This window comes from Anomaloglossus baeobatrachus, chromosome 2 (assembly GCF_048569485.1).
Source record: "Anomaloglossus baeobatrachus isolate aAnoBae1 chromosome 2, aAnoBae1.hap1, whole genome shotgun sequence".
Lineage (NCBI taxonomy): Eukaryota > Metazoa > Chordata > Amphibia > Anura > Aromobatidae > Anomaloglossus > Anomaloglossus baeobatrachus.
The window spans coordinates 181,648,845-181,671,325 of NC_134354.1; the positions used below are offsets into that span (position 1 = coordinate 181,648,845).

Genomic DNA, 22,481 nt, shown 5'->3' on the forward strand with positions numbered 1-22,481 from the left:
CTCCGCTTGGAGTAACCCTTGCTTACATTGTTTTTAAAAGAAGCCAAGATGAACAGAGCTGGGATCAGGAAAGACTTTGCTACCTACCCCGGTGTCATCCTGGGGACGGATAAGAATCGCGTATTTTTGAATGTGCTTGATGCAAATCTAGCTGTGAAGTGTACAACTGGGGCACAAGTGCTGCCACTGAAGGGGTGGGTGTGTGTGGGGCCCAATTTTTGGAAAAAAGGGAGACTCCGCTTGGAGTAACCCTTGCTTACATTGTTTTTAAAAGAAGCCAAGATGAACAGAGCTGGGATCAGGAAAGACTTTGCTACCTACCCCGGTGTCATCCTGGGGACGGTTAATTATGGTGTATTTTTGAATGTGCTTGATGCAAATCAAAACATCCTGTTTGCAACTAGGGCCCAAGCGCTGCCACTGATGGGGTGGGTGTCTGTGTGGCCCAATTTTTGGAAAAAAGGGAGACTCCGCTTGGAGTAACCCTTGCTTACATTGTTTTTAAAAGAAGCCAAGATGAACAGAGCTGGGATCAGGAAAGACTTTGCTACCTACCCCGGTGTCATCCTGGGGACGGTTAATTATGGTGTATTTTTGAATGTGCTTGATGCAAATCTAGCTGTGAAGTGTACAACTAGGGCACAAGTGCTGCCACTGAACGGGTGGGTGTGTGTGGGGCACAATTTTTGGAAAAAAGGGAGACTCCGCTTGGAGTAACCCTTGCTTACATTGTTTTTAAAAGAAGCCAAGATGAACAAGTCATGGGTCAGCAAAGACTTTATCTACCTACCCCGGTGTCATGCTGGGTACGGTTAATTATGGCATATTTTTGAATGTGCTTGATGCAAATCTAGCTGTGAAGTGTACAACTGGGGCACAAGTGCTGCCACTGAAGGGGTGGGTGTGTGTGGGGCCCAATTTTTGGAAAAAAGGGAGACTCCGCTTGGAGTAACCCTTGCTTGATGTGTTTTTAAAAGAAGCCAAGATGAACAGAGCTGGGATCAGGAAAGACTTTGCTACCTACCCCGGTGTCATCCTGGGGACGGATAAGAATGGCGTATTTTTGAATGTGCTTGATGCAAATCTAGCTGTGAAGTGTACAACTGGGGCACAACTGCTGCCACTGAAGGGGTGGGTGTGTGTGGGGCCCAATTTTTGGAAAAAAGGGAGACTCCGCTTGGAGTCACCTTGCGGTGTTTTACATGACTTTAGAAGGGCGTGCCATGCCTATATCTGTGTGTCCTCCTCTTTTTCCTTGTCCAGCTGTTTTGTTTTCGCATGAGTATATGTCCTTGTCACTTTCCCATGTGTTTGAGTTGTTTGTCACCTTTTGGACACCTTTGAGGGTGTTTTCTAGGTGTTTTTCTGTGTTTGTGATTGCCTGCCATTGTTTCCTATGCAGTTCGAGTTCGGTTCGTCGAACGTTCGACGAGCCGAACTCGAACGGGACCTCCGTTCGGCGAACCGACCTCGAGCCGAACCGGGACCGGTTCGCTCATCTCTATTCTTAAGAGACATTGGGGGGTTCTTCTGGCGGACCCGGACATTAATAAGTTTATCCCCCAGATGCCCAGTATAACCTATAGGACGGGTCTTTCACTTAGGGACCATCTTGTACACAGCTTTTATAGGAAACCAATACCAACAGGGACGTGGTTAGACAGGAAGGTGTGTGGATTTTTTCGCTGTGGGGATTGCTCATATTGTGGGTATATGAAACCATCTAAGTCTATCAAGAGTGCAAGAAACGGAAAGGAGTTCTTCATTAGGGACTTTGCCAACTGCAAAACAACGGGTGTCGTCTATGTGGTAACCTGCACCTGCCCCCTGGACTACGTGGGGAAAACGAGGAGAGAGTTCAGGAGGCGATTGGGGGAACATTTGGGCGACATCCGCAATAAGCGGGATACCTCTCTGGCCAGACACGTGAATGAGAAACATGGGGGAAATCCACACCAGGTGTCTTTCTGTGTCATGGAAGTTGTCAAGCCTAATCCTAGAGGGGGTGATTTTGCTAGGTGTATACTACAGAAAGAAAGCCAATGGACCTTTAGACTGGATTCCCTAACCCCCAAGGGAATTAATGAACAGTTATCCTACACGTGTTTCTAGTAACAACAGAGTGACACTAGAGATGGTCTCAAGATAGAAAGTCTGGCATTAGCTGTCCTGTACTTAGGATAGCAATACATTATTCATCTATTTATCAATTCAGGTGTCCTCCAAGACCCAGAGTGGAATAAAGGGGTATCATTATAATGTGGTATATCTCTAATATGCCCTCAACACAATAAGTCCACCCAGTTTAAAACTCTCCAAACCCCCCCTCCCCTCCTCCTGTTAAGGGATCCGGTTGGAGTATTATACGTTCTTTAGCCTAATAAATATATTTATAATATGAGTAACTATGGTACTTCTAGTCCTGCTTTACACTGCTATATATCGCTATGTGTACGGGGTATTTATGTGGAATCCGGTTAAATAATCAATGTACTGAAATCTACAATCCGGAAGTGTCACAGGCATGCGTTCAACTGTGGAACGCGGAAGTAATGAGGCTACAATACTGTCCGGCCGGCTTGGTATGCGCTTTGGACCCACCTTGTTTAGGGGAGGAGTCGGTGACGCTGCACCTGTGTGCGTTCTGGGGTACGCCCCTCGGAGCACGCGCAGTGGCACGGCCCTACGTGTATGGGGGCGGGACGCGCTTGCGTTCCACTGTGGAACGTGGAAGTGAACGCGGGCATCATTGTGGGACATGCGGAGGAGTAGTGATGGATCACATTGTGACAGCAAATAAGGTAATTGAAAATCACCATGCTGATTGGCTAGAACCTGGGCTTGGAGGACACCTGAGGGGTTATAAGGTAAATTGATCACCTGGTGGCCCCCTTAGCATCATGTGAATCTGGCAGCACTCTGGCTGTCACGGGTATATCGGACCACAACGGATGAATATCGGCCTCCTGATGAACAATGAAATGAGGAAACGCGTTGAGGCAGCATAAGCTAAGTTCCATGTCCCTGCTATAATTGAGTTTCTCATTGAGAAAGGATTGCGGTCTCTTGTATTTTGAGGTTGATTGTGAGCTCCCTACTGGCACAGTATCACTTTATGTTTATGCACTGCACTTTATATATGCGCACTGCACCTTATCTTTTTGGCTAGGGGCTCATAGGGTCATAGCAGGGACAGTCGTCGAGGAGTGGGGGCGCCACTACGTATCTTTAGGGTTCCAACCTCCACGGCTAGGTAGAGCACAGGAGGGAGTGGACATTGTAGGGATTTATTTTCCCTCTCTCCTCTGTGCACTAAATCACTTTATTCACATGAATTGTGGTATTTTAACTTTTAGAAATAATTTAATAATAAATGTTAAGTTTTAGATAGGGTTTTATGGAATTTGCACGTATACCCTTTAACTAGTGAATTTTGTCCAAAAGATGACTCGTACTCACAATGAGACCAACATTTCTTTTCAATCAACACTTTACTTGACAGTTCATTCTTTGCAACAACTTCACACTCTAGATAGCAGGCACATATCTTCCAGAACATTACAGTTTTGAAAAACATGTTCAGACACAGGCTAAGTTCCCACTGAGTTGCTTCAGATCTTACTGGTCCCGTGAGTCCCAGCGCAACTCAATACAGTGTTACAGTACATTTTGTGACGGTCGTCTTCCCTTCCCACAGTGCCACGCCCAGTCTCCTTAAGGGTCCCAACATGACCGGAGTAAAGCTTAGCACTCCTGGACATCTCAAAGGAAACTACTCAGGTCATCGACTATGTTCATAGGCCAATTAAGATTAACTCGGTACCTATATGGTTAAAGCCTGCTTTCCACGTTGCAATTTCGCATACGATATCGTATGCGATTTGCAACGCCCCCATCGTATGTGTGGCACGTTCAATTTGTTGAACGTGCCGCACAAACGATTAACCCGTCACACGTACTTACCCGTCCATACGACCTCAATGTGGGCGGCGAACGTCCACTTCCTGGAGTGGGAGGGACGTTTGGCGTCACAACGACGTCACGCGGCAGCCAGCCAATAGAAGCGGAGGGGCGGAGATGAGCGGGACGTAAACATCCCGCCCACCTCCTTCCTTCTGCATTCTGGGCCGGGAGCCGCAGGACGCTGGTAAGATCTGTTCATCGTTCCCGGGGTGTCACACTTACGACATGACCCCGCCGACACATTGTAAGATACATTGCAGCGTGTAAAGCGGGCTTAAGAGACCTGGCCAATAGAGTTCTGTCCTCCACCTCCTATAGTTAGGAACTACTCCGTTCGAGGATCAGTTTCTCGTTTCAATGCTGTTCACACTCTGTGTCTCTGTCAACATTCAATGTTCACGCTCGCTCAACTTCAGTCTTTTCTCCTCTTCCTTTGTTGCCAGAAACGACCCACTGTATGTGACCTTCACTGCTGACTAAAGCGGGCTTTACACGCTACAATAAATCTAACGATGTGTCGGCGGGGTCACGTCGTAAGTGACGCACATCCGGCATCGTTAGTGTTGTTGTAGCGTGTGAAACCTACGCACGATTGTAATTGTACGAAAACACGTTGATCATATACATGTTGTTCAAATCTAAAAATTGAACGTCCGGTTGTTCAATGTTCCCGAAGCAGCACACATCGCTGTGTGTGACACCCCGGGAACGATGAACACATCTTACCTGCGTCCCGCCTGCAATGCGGAAGGAAGGAGGTGGGCGGGATGTTTACGTCCCGCTCATCTTCGCCCCTCCGTTTCTATTGGCCGGCGGCCGTGACGTTGCTGTGACGCCGAACGTCCCTCCCACTACAGGAAGAGGATGTTCGCCGCCCACAGCGAGGTCGTATGGAAGGTAAGTACGTGTGACGGGATTTTATCGTTTGTGCGACACGGGCAACAAATTGAACGTGCCGCACATACGAAGGGGGCGTGTGCGATCGCATGTGTAATTGTAACGTGTAAAGCAGGCTTAACTATACGTTGATGACTTTTGCTCACTAGGTCTTCACTGACTCCTGAATAAATGGTTACTTTCCCTTTCTCTTGACCCCTCCCATGGTGGCCTTGTCCCAATGTTTAACTGTTGCTTATCCAACAGTCTGACAACTTCCGAAACAAGTGCTTATGTAACCCATTACCACATGCATCACTTACTATACACTATACCTTACATTATACATTACAAAGTTAACACTACATATCACAGGTTACATTGTACATCAGATGGGAACACATTGCAATACATTACCATCTACATAATGCAATATTTACAAAAGATCAAAGACATTGTTCACAATACATGACAATAGTGCGATTAGTGCCTTCAGGATAGGAACACAACAACCATTTATTTAGTTATTGATCAATCTGTGAAAAACACTGTTGACACCCTGACGGTAAAAACGGACACATGTATGACACACTGATCCAAAACACGGACACTGGTACAATTTTTACACTGACCTAGTTTCCTTGCAAAACACATGGAGATATATCCATTTTTTGGGGTAGCATGGATGACAGGGGCCAATAAAAGTCTATGGGACTGTGAAGGACACAAACAGCACTTGGATGAAATCCATGTGTCATCCGTGTACGGTGTGTGTGTAAGATTGCAAAGTGTAGGAGAAGTGTAATTCATTTAATTAATGATCCATCAGTGAAAAACACTAATGACACACTGATGGTAAAAACGGACACATGGATTACACACTCATCCAAAACACTATGTTTAAACATGGACGGATGAAGGAGGCATAAGACACACCCGGGGGCCCATAGCGGGAGCTGTTTGTCACCACTTTTCTCTTTTCCTGGCTGCATAGTGCTCAATGAGCCCTGCCGAGCCAATGCTTCTATATCATCTTGCGATTTCTGGTCATATGCTGGTATAGCACAGGTGCTTTGTTCTAGTAGACTCAGATCAGTAGTGCAAGTGGTGCTTGGCATGGAAGGGGGCTATTTCTCCCTATAACTTGGGCTCTGATGAATGCCCTACTTACAGTGTGAAAAAATGATCAATTAAAGAAAAAAAAAAGTTACCCAGAGATGGTTTATAATCTTTTGAGGGACAAATTATGTAAAAATAGAGGTACTGCACCTCAGCCAGAGGTGTGGTATTCCATCCTCGGTAAGGAAGAGGTCACAACTGGTTCACGCAAAGCACAACACCCTCACTCAGCAACACCTCATCAGACATAGCAAGGGCGTGATTATACCCGAAGCCAGGCTGGGGGGGTGGAGTCTTATGAGTGGGAACATTCAGTCAGTGTGGAATGTGGAGGGAGAAGAAAAGGAGAGGAGCAGTGGAGGAGCAAAGACCCGCGGCCTGGAGCTGGTACTGCTCGGCCCGGGCACAGACAGAAGGGGTCATAGAGACTACGGGAGTTAACCTTCTGTAGCCTTGTTCCACATATAATCAACAGGTGGAAGGACTTGGCTGCAACATGGGGACTGATCCCTAGGCTAGAGGAGAAGAACCTACGTACTCCACTAGCAAGACTAGTGGCTGAGGCGACTTCAAGCACCGAAGCCACATCCGCACACGAAATTGCTGGAAGGTAACCCAAAAGGACCAAGAGATAGAGCTTCACGTCACCCAACAGGGTCCACAGACACTGGCACAGACACTGGCACAGGGTTCAGTGAGTGAGGGTGCAAGGCAGGAGGGCGAAGCAAGCGCAGGAAGATGACCAGGGAACGTACACTTAAGAAAGGTGCACCGAAGCCACATCCGCACACGAAATTGCTGGAAGGTAACCCAAAAGGACCAAGAGATAGAGCTTCACGTCACCCAACAGGGTCCACAGACACTGGCACAGACACTGGCACAGGGTTCAGTGAGTGAGGGTGCAAGGCAGGAGGGCGAAGCAAGCGCAGGAAGATGACCAGGGAAGGTACACTTAAGAAAGGTGCACCGGACTCGACCTCCGAACTACCCGGGATCACAGTGAAACCCCAGCAGCCAGCACTCCAAAGGCGGTCACTGGCATGTTGTGTTACCTTGGAACCTGCTACAGTGAGTAAAAACCTTGAGACTGCATCCGTGTGTCGCTCCGTTATTCTCCTGCGCCTCCAAACCAGCAACCCCCGCCTTCGCATACTACTACTACACAGATCCGCCCTGGGCCCCAGCTCTATCTGTGGAGAGCTGCACCATCTAAGCTGCGTCACCATCTGCCCCAGAGGTCTCCATCCCGCAGTGGCGGCACTCCGAACTTGCCGCATACCACAGGTGGTGTCACAAATAAACTGTCATCATCCCCTTCCTATTCCCTAAACAACACCGCTGGGGTCACGGAACTGGGCCTAGCCACAGCGGCGCCCCAGGAGCAGAACCGCTGCCCGATAACAAGTCACCCCAGGCCCCGGTGCGGGCGTGTCAGAAGTGTAATTAATTTAGTTAATGATCCATCAGTGAAAAACAGTAATGATACACTGATGGTAAAAACAGACACATGGATGACACACTAATCCAAAACACTATGTTTAAACACGGACGGGTAAAGGAGGCATAATACACACCCGGGGGCTCATAGCGGAAGCTGTTTGTCACCACTTTTCTCTTTTCCTGGCTTCATAGTGCTCAATGAGCCCTGCCGAGCCAATGCTTCTATATCATCTTGCGATTTTTGGTCATATGCTGGTATAGCACAGGCATTGTGCCCCAGTAGACTCTGGTGCTCGGCACGGCAGGGGGGCAGTTTTCACCTTTAATTTGGGCTCTGATGAATGCCCTACTTACAGTGTGAAAAAATGATCAATTAAAGAAAAAAAGAAAGTTACCCAGAGATGGTTTACAATCGTTTGAGGGACAAATTATGTAAAAATATAAATATACATAAAATATCTGGAAGAAATAATAAAAAAAAAATATAAAAAATGAAAATCCCCCACAACAAAAAAAAAAAAAAGGAACTCCCTACTTTTTTTTTCTTTTTTAACAACTTCTAAAATTCATTCAACAGGTTATTTTGTGTAAAGCATGAACAGTAAAAAAATGAATAAAAAAACTAAGCAAAAAAAATGTATTTTGCTATATTTATGACACAAAGAATAATTATATGTAATTTCCACAACATTTTTAGATGTACCCAAAACAGCATTAAAAAAAATATTATCATTTGACCCATAGAATACGAAGTCTCATATAGCCATGTAACAGAGGATAGGCAAAAGTGGAGACTCTATTTCTGCCGGGTCATGTGACACTGTTGTTTTATGTGGCTTGTGATGCCCTGATTGACTGATTCGTGGACGTCCACTCTTACAAAATAGTAAGGGGTACTTTGCACGCTGCGACATCGCTAGCCGATGATAGCGATGCCGAGCGCGATAGTACCCGCCCCCGTCGCACATGCGATATCTTGTGATAGCTGCCGTAGCGAACATTATCGCTATGGCAGCTTCACACGCACTTACCTGCCCTCCTTCCTAAGGAGGCGGGTCATGCGGCGTCACAGCAACGTCACACGGCAGGCGGCCAATAGAAGCGGAGGGGTGGAGATGAGCGGGACGTAAACATCTTGCCCACCTCTTTCCTTCCGCATAGGCGGTGGAGACAGGTAAGGGGATGTTCCTCGCTCCTGAGGCTTCACACACAGCGATGTGTGGAGCCACAGGAACAAGGAACAACATCGTATCTCCTATTGGTGCGACATTATGAAAATGTCCGACGCTACACAGATCACCGATTTACGACGCTTTTGCGATCGTTTATCGGTGCATCTAGGCTTTAGACGTTGCGATGTCGTTACTGGCGCCGGATGTGCGTCACTTTCGAATTGCCCCCGACGACATCGTAGTAGTGATGTCGCAACGTGCAAAGTACCCCCTAAAGGGTAAAGCCAACCAGTGACTGCTGATTGGCTGCAGCAGACCCAACGTCATGAGACCGCCTGGGAATAGCGACGGCGGCATTGCTGGAACAGCTTTGTTGCAGGAGGTGAATAACTACTATTTTTACTCCAAATGGGGTCCGGAAGTGATTACGCTGGAGTTTATAGTAATGGAAAATCCCTCTAAATATTGTTTACCTGCAACAACTTGTGTGAACGGTACCAGTGATGCCTGACTATCTCCTAACCACCAGGAAAAGGTTAATCCGCAGTATGCTGTGTAATGTAAAAAGCTTTTAATGCTGCAACAATTGTACTAAATATAATACACTAAACCGTTTTGTTTCTTTTGAGTAAAGTGGAATCGTGTTCTCAGCTATTTCTAATAAATAATTACTATTGTTATTGCTCCTACTGCGAGCTGAGGCGACCTGGAGAGAGCGGCCATACACAATTAGTCACAGATCATTATAATTAGATTGTAAGGCCAGGTTCACACATACAGTGCTCTCTGCTGACACTGCGTCAGAATCCTGATAGGGCAGCATGAATCAGCTGACAGGTCCGCTGTAAATTAGGGCACACTCGCTTGCACATATAGGCCCGAGAACTGAGAAGCTTAAATGACTTTTTGTCTAATTTGTATCATTTTATATTCCAGGGTTTTGAACGGTGATTTGGGTAATAAAGTTAAAAAATGCACAGTATGATTCTGGACTAAAATTTGTTAATCAAAAGGGAGATTTATTTATTATAATTATTAATAATAATAATAATAATAATAATAACAAATCTTTATTTCTATAGCGCCAACATATTCCGCAGCGCTTTACAATTCAGTAGGTTTATATACAAACAAGTGACAGTTATAGAAAATACAATAATTAGAGCAAAAAAGACAACCCTGCTCGTGAGAGCTTACAATCTACAATGAGGTGGGGGGGGCAAGGTACAAGTGCTTATTTACAATGACAATCTAGCCATTACAAGGAAATGGGGGATAGATAAAGGATGCCTTCACCAGTCAGCCAAAGCTTTGAGATGCATTTGGGTGCGGTGGAGTTTGACGTGGAGGTATGTTCTGAGAGGTCGTGGAGGGACTATGAATTTAATTATTTTAGGGAGTGTCTGAAGCTGAGTAAGTTGTGATTCATCCTACCTTCTTGGGGTAGAGCGTTCCAGAGGATTGGTGCAGCTCGGAAGAAGTCTTGGATCCGAAAGTGGGAGGTTCGGATTAGTGTGGATGGTATTTGAAAGTCGTTTGCAGAGCGTAGAGACTGGGTAGGGTGATAGACAGAGATAAGGGTGGAGATGTAGGGGGTCCCACTCTGTGGAGAGATTTGTGGGTGAGCAATTTGAATTGGATCCTGTGATATATGGGCAGCCAGTGCACAGAGCAGAAGCATCCGAGTAACTAACAACCAGATAGGTGACCATGGCTGCTGAATTAAGGATGGACTGTAGAGGATAGAGTCTAGCTAGAAGGAAACTAATTAATTGAGAGTTACAGTAGTCAAGGCAGGAGTGGATCAGGGCCACGGTGAGGGTTTTTGTCGTTTCCATTATGAGAAAGAGGCGGATCTTTCCCAGCGTTTACTTTGAGCTGAGATTTGATCTTTCCTTTAAACCAAAACAATCTTACAGTACAGGGAAGTAAATCTTATAACTGTGACATGTAAGTGGACTAATTGTGTCCGAAAAACAAACCGGTCATTCCGATCAGTGCACGTTTTGTAATTACAAGAGTAGTACTTTATGAAAAAACAGCTAGTCCTTCTGTGCACTGTATACAGAAAATGAAGCTAAAAGTGAGTGAAAACAGATATGGTGTTAGTTTTCAGGTTAATAGCTTATGGATCCTGCCAAGCGTCAGTACACTGATTATTCCTTCCAGCAGCGTTGCGGTGTCAGTCATGGGGGTGGCATTGGCGGCTTCAGTCACAGTTCTGTATATGGAGAGTGTTGTCTATGGCCAACCCCCCTGCAGTGACTGACAGCTTCCTCTAATGCTGAGCAGTTATCAGCCAGTGTGGTGGACGGTTACAGCCACCGCTCTCCATCCACATTGCGATGACTGCACCAACGCCAATGCCACTCCTGTGAGTGACTCCAGAACACTGCCACAAAAATTAAAGTTCTTTTCTACCGGCAGTGGGGTTCAATGTGTGGGCACCAGGCAGGTTTCAAATACTATTAACTTTCAGGTTAACCCCATATTTACAGGTTAATAGCATTTTTACAGTTGACAGGTTCCCTTTAAATATTCTTTAATTACTGGTCCATTGATAAAGCTTTTAAAAAGCCTCTCCAATATAAATTACATTTTAATTAAATCTGTGTATATGTGTTTGTATTAGTGTGAATGTATTAACATCTTCACCTACGGCCGCTATCTCTGGGTTCCGGGACCGTTCTGCTCCACTTCCCAATGCTGCTTTAGCTGCTTTGCTCTTCAGCTGCTCCGAGCCACACTGCACTCTGCATCACCCGGAAGTGTCTTTTACTATGCAAGTCCATGAAGCATCTGAATGAGGCTCCATAGACCTACACATGATAAGAAATTTCCGGGTCATGCACAGAGCAAAGAACTAGTCTTAATTTAGGTGATGTCACTGAGAAAAGGAGTGGAACATAATGGGCTTCTTGGTGCAGTTTTCCATGTTTTCCTGTGTAGATGTATCAGTAGTCAGAATGCTAAACTGTGTATAATCCCATCCACACCCTTGATTGGCAGCTTCCTTTGCACACTGTACATTGTCAGCAAGCTGACAATCAGTGGTGGGGGTGGGGCTACACAGATTAGCCTGACAGCCTGGCACCTGAGACAGACAGTGATAAACTTCACTGAGTGTATTGAAACTAAAGCACACATCCTAATAAGTGACATTATGCTGCTCTCGGATTAAATATAAAAAACCTGCTTACAGACTCCCTTTAACCTATGATTGCATTGAGGTTCTCTAGGTATATCAGATAGGTCACCACTTTTATATCATGTACAATCAAATGTAGAAAAAAGACAATGAAAATATGTTGTTTTCTTCTGTTGCCCATTCCTGCTGTTGAGCATTGGTTATTTTGCTGTAAAAATGAATTGCCAGTCAATAATTTAGAAACATTGATGAATTGAAGGCTAGATCTCGCACCTTTTCTAGGCCTATAACTGTCACTGCAACTATGGGGGGGTCATGCCTTTCTATAATCCGCCTCATGTCACAGATGAATGCCATCGACGAAGGGAATAAGGACACACACAACCGCAACTCTAGCTATAAGAACAATTCTTTTTACTTGGAGGACGTACTGGGTTTTTATATGTTCCCACTTTTGGGAGTAACAAAGAGATAATATACAAAATATAAGCATCTTATTGGTTACATTAGCATTTTACCAATGATTGGTTGTATTTCAATTTTCTACATGATTGGATATTAATTTCTACTAGTATTTGAATAGAGAAAGAGGGGAGCCAGCACGATCTGAAAATGGCATGCATCATATAAAAAGTGCAAATTCACAGATTTATTCCAACTGTACTGTAATATAAATGAGATTTTTAGCAAATAATTGATCAATTCTTTGAGCCACCCCTGCCAACGTCACGGCAAATCTCAATAGGGGGGTCCTACACTATATTCTGTATTTCATGTGCCATGCGGCCTCCTAGATAAAGTTAAAAGCAGAACCATAATGGAGCACACATACCTGTAACCTGTATATATAACCGCTTCTATGTTGCAAAAAAGGCAATTGTGGATAGAGGCCAGCCCAGGTCCCAGCATGTGGAGCAAGCTCTACACAAACCAGGACTATATCAGAACTGACCCTCCCAGTGCCAGACTGCAACCATTGATAAATGCGGACCAGATCCAAGTATGGTGCTTAATTAGCAATGCCTGTGGAAAGGGTGAGGCAACTGAATGTGAACAGCTACCAACAGGAGGAATATATTGCAAACCAAGATCAGGCGTGCATAGCATGGTGGTGACCAGCCACCAGACATTTGTAGCATAACTACAACCAAACAGGCACATGAAATACGTAATATAGGTTAGGACCCCCCTATTGAGATTTGCCGTGACGTTGGCAGGGGTGGCTCAAAGAATTGATCAATTATTTGCTAAAAATCTCATTTTTTTTTTTTATTATAGTACAGTTGGAATAAATCTGTGAATTTTCACTTTTTATATGATGCATGCCAATTTCAGATCATGCTGGTTCCTTTTTCTCTAGTATTTGAATAGGTAGTGCGGTCATACTGCCATGAGAGGGGGGTGTATGTGTGTGCACATCTCTTATCTATATATACGGTATAAATAAAAAATTATGAGCAAAAATGAATGAGCTTTGTTTTGCTTTTCAAGAGAAAATTTAATGAGCTCTGCATTCCTTCTCAATGAAAAATATAATTGTTATCTCGAAGGTCAGTGCATGTTGGAAATGTATCTTCTTAAAAATTTGAACAGAAACTCTTTGTGTGGTCGATACGCCAAAAGGAAAATTATTTGTGTACTTGAAAACACCATGGACGCCGGTGCCATATTCCAAAATTGACATCCTAACAATCTGATTAACATACAGTACAGACCAAAAGTTTGGACACACCTACTCATTCAAAGAGTTTTCTTTATTTTCATGACTCTGAAAATTATAGATTCACATTGAAGGCATCAAAACTATGAATTAACACATATGGAATGAAATACTTAACAAAAATGTGAAACAACTGAAAATATGTCTTATATTCTAGGTTCTTCAAAGTAGCCACCTTTTGCTTTGATTACTGCTTTGCACACTCTTGGCATTCTCTTGATGAGCTGCAAGAGGTAGTCACCGGAAATGGTTCTCACTTCACAGGCGTGCCCTGTCAGGTTTAAAAAGTGGGATTTTTTTGCCTTATAAATGGGGTTGGGACCATCAGTTGTGTTGTGCAGAAGTCTGGTGGATACACAGCTCATAGTCCTAATGAATAGACTGTTAAAATTTGTATTATGGCAAGAAAAAAGCAGCTAAGTAAAGAAAAACGAGTGGCCATCATTACTTTAAGAAATGAAGGTCAGCTGCTGGAAAACCACTTCTAAGGACAGGCAACAAGCAGAAGAGACTTGTTTGGGCTAAAGAACACAAGGAATGGACATTAGACCAGTGGAAATCTGTGCTTTTGTCTGATGAGTCCAAATCTGAGATCTTTGGATCCAACCACTGTGTCTGTAGAAAAGGTGAACGGATGGACTCTACTTACCTGGTTCCAATCGTGAAGCATGGAGGAGGAGGTGTGATGGTGTAGGTGTGCTTTGCTGGTGACACTGTTGGGGATTTATTCAAAATTGAAGGCATACAAAACCAGCATGGCTACCACAGCATCTTGCAGCGGCGTGCTATTCCATCCGGTTTGCGTTTAGTTGGACCATCATTTATTTTTTAACAGGGCAATGACCCCAAACACACCTCCAGGCTGTGTAAGGGCTATTTGACTAAGAAGGAGAGTGATGGGGTGCTATGCCAGATGACCTGGCCTGCACAGTCACCAGACCTGAACCCAATCGAAATGGTTTGGGGTGAGCTGGACCGCAGAGTGAAGGCAAAAGGGCCAACAAGTGCTAAGCATCTCTGGGAACTCCTTCAAGACTGTTGGAAGACCATTTCCGGTGACTACCTCTTGAAACTCATCAAGAGAATGCCAAGAGTGTGCAACGCAGTAATCAAAAAGGTGGCTGCTTTGAAGAACCTAGAATATAAGACATATTTTCAGTTGTTTCACACTTTTTTGTTAAGTATTTCATTCCAAATGTGTTAATTCATAGTTTTGATGTCTTCAATGTGAATCTACAATTTTCAGAGTCATGAAAATAAAGAAAACGCTCTGAATGAGAAGGTGTATCCAAACGTTTGGTCTGTACTGTATCTATATACTTTATATGTAATTTGTTGGTGATTTTGATCTGCACAATGTTTGTGAAAATAAGCATTTCTGAACTAAGCTGAGAACGACCTCATTCCTTTATTATACTTGCACTGACATCAGCGCTAATAAATCCTGGACAAGGATGCTTACACCATTAATATTACTTGCTGACTCCCTAATATCAGTTGTGCTTGGCTTTTCTATTTTCAATGTTTATTTTTTATTTTAGGGTCGGGATATTCACCACTAGAAGATGATGAGGATGCTGCTTATGCTCGCTCTAGATATCGCTATGGAGGTGACTGCTTTGCTTATACTGCTTGCTAAAATAAAACTACTTAATGCTTCACTAAGAAATGCTCACAAAATTGCTTTACATGACGATTACCGTATTTACAACTATTCATCCCCCATCTTTCTTAGGATGTGTTCTTTATGTCATTTTATTTTTCAAATCTTTTTTTGAAGGTTTTTCTTTGGGCTTTAGTAATGAAAATTAGAATGAAAAGTAGAGATTTATCCGTGTGTTAATAAGGGTTATGTTCCAGAAGAGTTATTCATTTTAATGTTTTCCATAATTATTGGCTAAATACACTGAAGAAAATGTACCCTTAAAAAGAAATGAATCAGGCATTTGACTTACTCTGTTCAGTTAAAGGGGTATTCTTAAAGGGAACCTGTCACCGAATGTTCATAATACCTAATGGTCGGTGCGGTGCAGACTGGTCGGATGGGTGTCTCCGTTCTCCGGGTCCCCCACCTCCTGAGCAGAGCAGATCAAAGTGCGCCTGCGCAGGACCTCACTGTTGACTAGTATAGATGAAGTAGAACACGTCATCCACACTAGCTTCAGAAGGAGGAAAAAGATGGCCGAAAGAGGAGGCGCGGGACCTGGAGAACAGAGATGCCCATCCGGCCAGTCTGCTCCGCACCGACTGTTAGGCAAGTATTATAAACATCCTGTGACAGGTTCCCTTTAAGTTAAGGGATAACTTCTCGATCACTGAGGGTCCAACTGCTGAGATCCCAATGATCCCGAGAACTGGGGCTCTTCGTCAATTATGCGCACTGCTTCTCCATTCATTTTTATGGACGTGCCAAAGACCACCAAGCACAAGGCTTGGCTATCTCTTATGGTTGCATTATGAAGGGAGTGGCCATACTGTGGGGCTACCAGTAGTAGGATCCCCACTGATCAGAACGTTATCCCCTATCCATTGAATTAGAAGCAAATTCTAAGCTTGAGTATTTTAAATTCTCAGGGAGTCGGGGGTATACTCGTAACTTGAAGATTGTGTCCCCAACTATCACCAGTCTTTAATAGTACTGATCTTCTCTCATGGCCTGAAGGCCCTTTTGGGATCCTGTAGACTACAGCTCCTGGTTGTGACTGCAACCCCTGCACCTATAGTCTCAACTCTTATTTCATACATTTACATGAAAAGGCTATAGGCACCTCTTCTATATGCAGATGTGATAGAGGTCATATGGGGACTAAGTCCTAGAGCATATTACCTATCCTATTATGCAAATTCCTCTTTACAGCGACTTCAATCCTGACGGAAACATGAACAACCCATGATGCATACTTTACATATTGCTGTTTGCACTGCCTTTAGCTATAATCATGTTTAGATAATTATATGATATTTGGAACTGATCGAGATGGAAGAAAATTGTTAAGTGAACAAGAAAATGGCTTATATACCCTAGCCAAGAAATGAGCACCTTCTCTGCACAGATAACACGCTCTACCTGCTGTGACATTTAGATTTAGTTCGGATTTCTATCCCTTGTTTCTTAATTTTCAGATTATTATTAGAAAGACTGTATCATGACCAATTTGTGCTACAAATGTATCCTCTGCAGACATTAATGTCTAATAGGGGCTTTACCCCGAAATTTGGCATAGAGAGAAAAGCTGCATAGATTTCTATGTCTCTTGCCAGACGTACGGAATAATAAAAGAACTTTAACCTTTTCCTATCCAATAAAATTTCCTGTTCTGCCCATTGAAATCCTATTATAATTGGGAAAAAACGTCAAAACAGAATTTTGCAATATGAATGAATTTTGTAAAATAAATCAACAGGAAATCAATTTATTCACATGTGAATGATAAACAAGGCAGTGCCCGACAAAGGAGCGTAATGGAATTTTTGGAATGTCCCCCCCGGGGGGACTCAGGATAGGAAAAAGTTAAGATTGATGGAATGATTGGTAAATAGAATAATTGATGGATAGACAAGCAAAACAATAATGCATTTTAATCATTGAAGCATGCATAGTTAAATTGTACTGTATTCTTCTCTAAATGTGTACATCCATTCAGCTATCTCTATGAACAAGGGATCTGCAACGAGGCAGATAATCTTATCACTTGGGACTAATATTAATAGTTTATCAACCCTAAGAAATATTGTGGATTAATGGTAACTACGTGCCTATATGTTATTTTTATTCATAATTCATAAACTCCTCATTATAATATAAAAACAAAGACTATTAAGAATAAATGATCCTATAAATACAGTAGTGTGGAAGATGGTAGTGCTATAAGTAGATTGCTCTAGTTCAGTCATGGCGAACCTTTTACAGGCCGAGTGCCCAAACTGTAGCCCTAAACCCATTTTTTTTTCCGAAGTGCCAACCAATCCTATTATGTAAATAATTGATTTGAACCTTACCTTTGCAGTCTTCTCTTCTGTTCAGCAGGGGGCATCACGCTCATGCATGCTTACCACACATTGAAGCTGAGCCCCTGCCCTTTCCAGACACAGCAGTTGGATTGATCTTACTGGAAAAAAATTGCAGCATATTAGACAGAGATTTTAGCCTGGAATGCAATCAGATGTCACCCTGTAATCCACATCTACATTTCAAAGTCTGAACATCTTGAAATCCCATAAAGATGTACGAGTTGCTCCCCTCCCCTTTCATTGTGTAGTTCTGTCCCCCTTCCTGGCCACTTCCTGGTAAACATGTCACCCATCCTGATATGTATTTCCTACATTCTGGTATATTTGTCCACATCATGGCCCTATCCTGGTAAATGTACCCCATCCTGGTAAATGTACCCCATCCTGGTAAATGTATCCCATCCTGGCATGCTCCCCCATGCTGTTAAATGACCCCATCCTGGTAAATGTACCTCATCCAGGCATGTTCCCTTATGGTAAATGTCCCCTTTCCTGGTAAATGTACCCCATCCTGATAAATGTCACCCTTCCTGCTAAATGTTCCTCATCCTGGCATTTTTCCTCATCCTGGAATGTTCATGTACCCCCATCCTGGCATGTTTCCCACCATCCTTTCATGTTTCCCCCCCATTCTGGTAAATGTACCCCTTCCTGGCATGTTTCCCTTCCTGCTAAATGTAGCCCATCCTGGCATGTTTTCCCCCATCGTTGCATGTTTCCCCCATCCTTGCAGTCATGTTTCCCCCATCCTTGCAGTCATGTTTACCCCCATCCTTGCAGTCATGTTTACCCCTATCCTTGCAGCTATGTTTCCCCCATTCTTGCATGTTTCCCCCATCCTTGCAGCCATGTTTCCCCCATTCTTGCATGTTTCCCCATCCTTGCAGCCATGTTTCCCCCATTCTTGCATGTTTCCCCCATCTTTGCATGCTTCTCTCCCTCTTTGCACGTTTCCCCCATCTTTGCACGTTTCTCTCCATCTTTGAAGGTTTCCCCCATCCTTGCAGCCATGTTTGCCCCGTGCTCTGTATGCCCCGTGCTCTGTATGCCCCGTGCTCCGATGTTTGCCCGTGCTCCCATGTTTGCCCCGTGCTCTATATGCCCCGTGCTCTGTTTGTATATGCCCCGTGCTCCCATGTTTACCCCGTGCTGTTTGCCCCGTGCTCTGTTTGCCCCGTGCTCTGTTTGTATATGCCCCGTGCTCTGTTTGTATATGCCCCGTGCTCCCATGTTTGCCCCGTGCTGGCTCTGTCCCCCCTCACCTTGGTACAGCCGCACAGAGCTTAAAAATAAAAATAAAAATAACTCACCTTCTAACCCCCACTCCTCCGCTGCTGCATCCTCAGTCACTTTAGTTCCCGCGTGGCCACAAGACGCCGGCGCCGCCTACTGACGGTCCTCCGTCTCCTAGGCAACAGGCCTGCAGCCCAGGAGAGGAGGCGTGTCAGAGGGAGGAGAAATGTCTCCTCTGCTAAACACCACTTTGAACTGCTGGCGCGATCACACCGGCAGTTCAAAGTGGCGCAGTGTGGCGACAGCGCGCGTGCCAGCAAAAAGGGCGGCTCTGCGTGCCCTGTCTGGCATGCGTGCCATAGGTTCGCCATCACTGCTCTAGTTGGTCTCATCAGTGCTGCCATTTAGAACTGGTCTCAATGAATGAGCTCAACTGAAATTATCATAACAGACATATCGAAAAATGGCTTTTAACTTGAAGTTAGAGGGCATCTGCCAACAGGTTTTTGCTATCTATTCTGAAAGCAGCATAATGTAGGGGCAGAGACTCTAATTCAAGCAATGTGTCACTTACTGGACTACTATCAATAGTTTTGGTAAAATCCCTGTTTTATCAGCAGGAGATTATCACCAAAGGACTAGTAAACTTGCTGCCATGTAGTTCTTTGAACTTTGTATAAATCCACCCACACCACAGATTTGTAGTTTTCTGCCTATGCACAATGTACAGAACATAGAAATCTGCCAATGAGTGGTGTGTTCAACATTATATAGAGCTCAGCATTCAGAAACCTGCTAGATCTGCAACAGAGAAAACAGTGATTTTATAAAAACTGAAGCAACAAGCAAATGACATATCTCAGGAATTAGGGTCTTTCCCCCTATATCTTGCTGCTGTCAGGTGGGATAACAAAAACCTTCTGAAAGATACCCTTTAAATTTCAAATTAATATATATGCTGGGTTTTCTTCAATTTTCTGATTTTACCAAGGTGAGTGGGCACAAAAGCTTTTGTTATTACATTACAATCCACAAACAGTATAAGGCTCCATGCGCACGCTGCTTTTTTTCCTGCTTTTTTGCTGCTTTTTTGGCTGCAGTTTTGTCAGTAGAACTTTCTGACATTTGACTTCCCAGCAAAGTCTATGAGAAGTCAGATTTTCTATGCGCACATTGCAGTTTATTTGTCAGCGTTTTTTTTTGTCAAAAGTTTGTGACAAAAAAAATGCAGCGTGTTCATTCTTCCTGCGTTTTTGTCAACATTTGTTACCCATTGAAATCAATGAGGGCATCAAAAACGCAGGAAAAATGCATGCTATCAAAAGTGGTGCATTTTACCTGCCTTTTACCTGCGTTTTTGGTACCAAAAACGCAGGTGATTTGTCAGGAAGTGAGGTCAGGCAAGTGGTCCCGTCCCGTCCTCCATGTGTTCCCCGAAGTACCACTGTCCCCAGGGGAGATGATGTGGAGGACGGAGACTATCAGCAGCGGCGGCAGCGAGAGTGAAAAATCAATGTTTTCAGCTGCCAATGTCCATCCCCCTCTCGCTGCCGCCGCCGCCGCTGATAGTCCCGTCCTCCACGTGTTCCCCGAAGTACCGCTGTCCCCAGCATGCATGCACAGGGGAGATGATGTGGAGGACGGGACTATCAGCGGCGGCGGCAGCGAGAGGGGGATGGACATTGGCAGCTGAAAACATTGATTTTTCCCTCTCGCTGCCGCCGCCGCTGATAGTCCCGTCCTTCACGTGTTCCCCGAAGTACCGCTGTCCCCAGCATGCATGCACAGGGGAGATGATGTGGAGGACGGGACTATCAGCGGCGGCGGCGGCAGCTAGAGGGAAAAATCAATGTTTTCAGCTGCCAATGTCCATCCCCCTCTCGCTGCCGCCACTGATAGTCCCGTCCTCCACGTGTTCCCCGAAGTACCGCTCTCCCCAGCATGCACGTACAGGGGAGATGATGGACCCCTCTCACTGCCACCGCCGCCGCTGATAGTCCCGTCCTCCACGCTCCTGTCAGCTCCACGCAATAGCGCGATCAGCTGAGCTGTCACTGAGGTTACTCGCGGCCACCGCTGGATTCAGCGGTGGCCGCGGGTAACCTCAGTGACAGCTCAGCTGATCGCGCGGCTCTCTTCAGTTGCTGTGTGGAGCTGACCGGAGCGGCGGTGTCTGCTGCTTCTCCGGTCACCTCCATGCAGCAGAGCTGGAAGCGACACTGGACCATCCTGAATTACGCCGGACATGGAAGGCTTTGTCGGGGTTAATAAATTGTTAATGAGGGAATTTGTTAGTGTTTTTTATTTCTAATAAAGGATTTTTCGGGTGTGTGTGTTTATTTACTGTAACTTACAGATTAATCCTGGAAGGTATCTCGGGGAGGCGCCTGACATGATTAATCTAGGACTTATTGGCAGCTATGGGCTGCCAATAACTCCTTATTACCCCGATTTGCCAATGCACCAGGGCAAATCGGGAAGAGCCGGGTACTGTCCCAGAACAGCCGCATCTAATGGATGCGGCCATTCTGGGCGGCTGCTGGCTGATATTGTTAGGCTGGGGGGCTCCCCATAACGTGGAGTTCCCCATCCTGAGAATACCAGCCTTCAGCCATATGGCTTTATCTGGCTGGCATTAAAATTGGGGGGGACCGCACGCCGGTTTTTTTAATTATTTATTTATTTCTAATTTTTTTTTTTCAATTCAACAAGCTTTATGGGCTTGTTTGAACTGAAAAATACATGAAACAATTGTTGACAAAACTGCAGCCAAAAACGCACCAAAAAAGCAGCAAAAACACACCCAAAAAGCACCTACATTTTTTGTGACATTTCCAGGCTCTCTCTGAAAAGGTGCAGTTTTGGCTGCAGTTTTGGCTGCAGTTTGTGAACACGAAAAAGAAGCAGCGTGCGCATGTAGCCTAATGAGTATCCCACATAAGCCACGGCAGCAGATTGCCTCTAAGAGAAGAATCACAACAAGGCCCTATAACTCGAAAAAGGATCACAACGCAATGCCCGGACTGGCCATTGGCTCTCCCAAACTGAGCATGACAGCTGCATAGAAATGTAGCGCCCCTGAATACATCAGGGTGCTACAGGGAACTGCATCCTTACCCAGAGTGCAGAGCCTACCCCCCCATGCTTCCAGGTACCCAGGAAACCGGTGTCACTCCCATCTGCACCACAAAACCCAATCACCTCACATGAGTCCCTGCCAGACACACCAGGGGGGTTGTACAAGCTGGGAAATGGGACAGCCACTTGGGAACTGGGCAGACTGAAAGGGGGTAGTGAGAGTGAGCTCCAGAGAGGGAGGAGCTGGGGGAGTTAGCTCCTGGGTAGATATGAAAAACTGATTGGGTCGCAAGTAGTGATCCGGGTCCAGAGGAGTCGGAGACCGGTTGCAGGGACGTTGGACAGGGGTGTGACGAATGTAGTCTTGGAGGGACTGTCATCAACAGAAGGGCCCAACAGAACTGACCGGTACCGAGCACGACGGGGTACAGGACCCTAGGTCAGAAGCCGATTCAACGTCCTGACAATTCACCTGAGAGAAGATCTTCAAGGACTTCCCTAAACGCTCAGAGACTAAGGGCATCACCACAATGAGGGGGACAGGGTTTTTCTAGACACAGCAACCCACTGAGGTACCAAGTGCCAGCCCTTAGGAGCACGGCTACACTACACATAGTGAGCAGGGCCCCCAATAGCTTCATGCCACGGGGACCATCAATGGACAACAAATTGTGCATGGAGGTAGGTTCCAAATCACTAAGTGACACCGGTGGGACCGGGC

General features: G+C 45.0%; 1 protein-coding gene across 2 annotated transcripts in view; it reads left to right on the forward strand.

Moving 5' to 3' along the window:
- SRPX (sushi repeat containing protein X-linked) overlaps positions 1 to 22,481 on the forward strand; it is a 237,066-nt gene that overhangs the window by 84,890 nt on the left and 129,695 nt on the right. The window contains exon 2 of one of the 2 annotated variants that reach the window (XM_075333515.1): positions 14,980 to 15,048. The exons of the other annotated variant lie outside the window; for it this stretch is intronic. Within the exon in view, the coding sequence (XP_075189630.1) occupies positions 14,980 to 15,048 (69 nt within the window). The remainder of the gene's footprint in view (positions 1 to 14,979; positions 15,049 to 22,481) is intronic. 2 annotated transcript variants of the gene reach the window in all.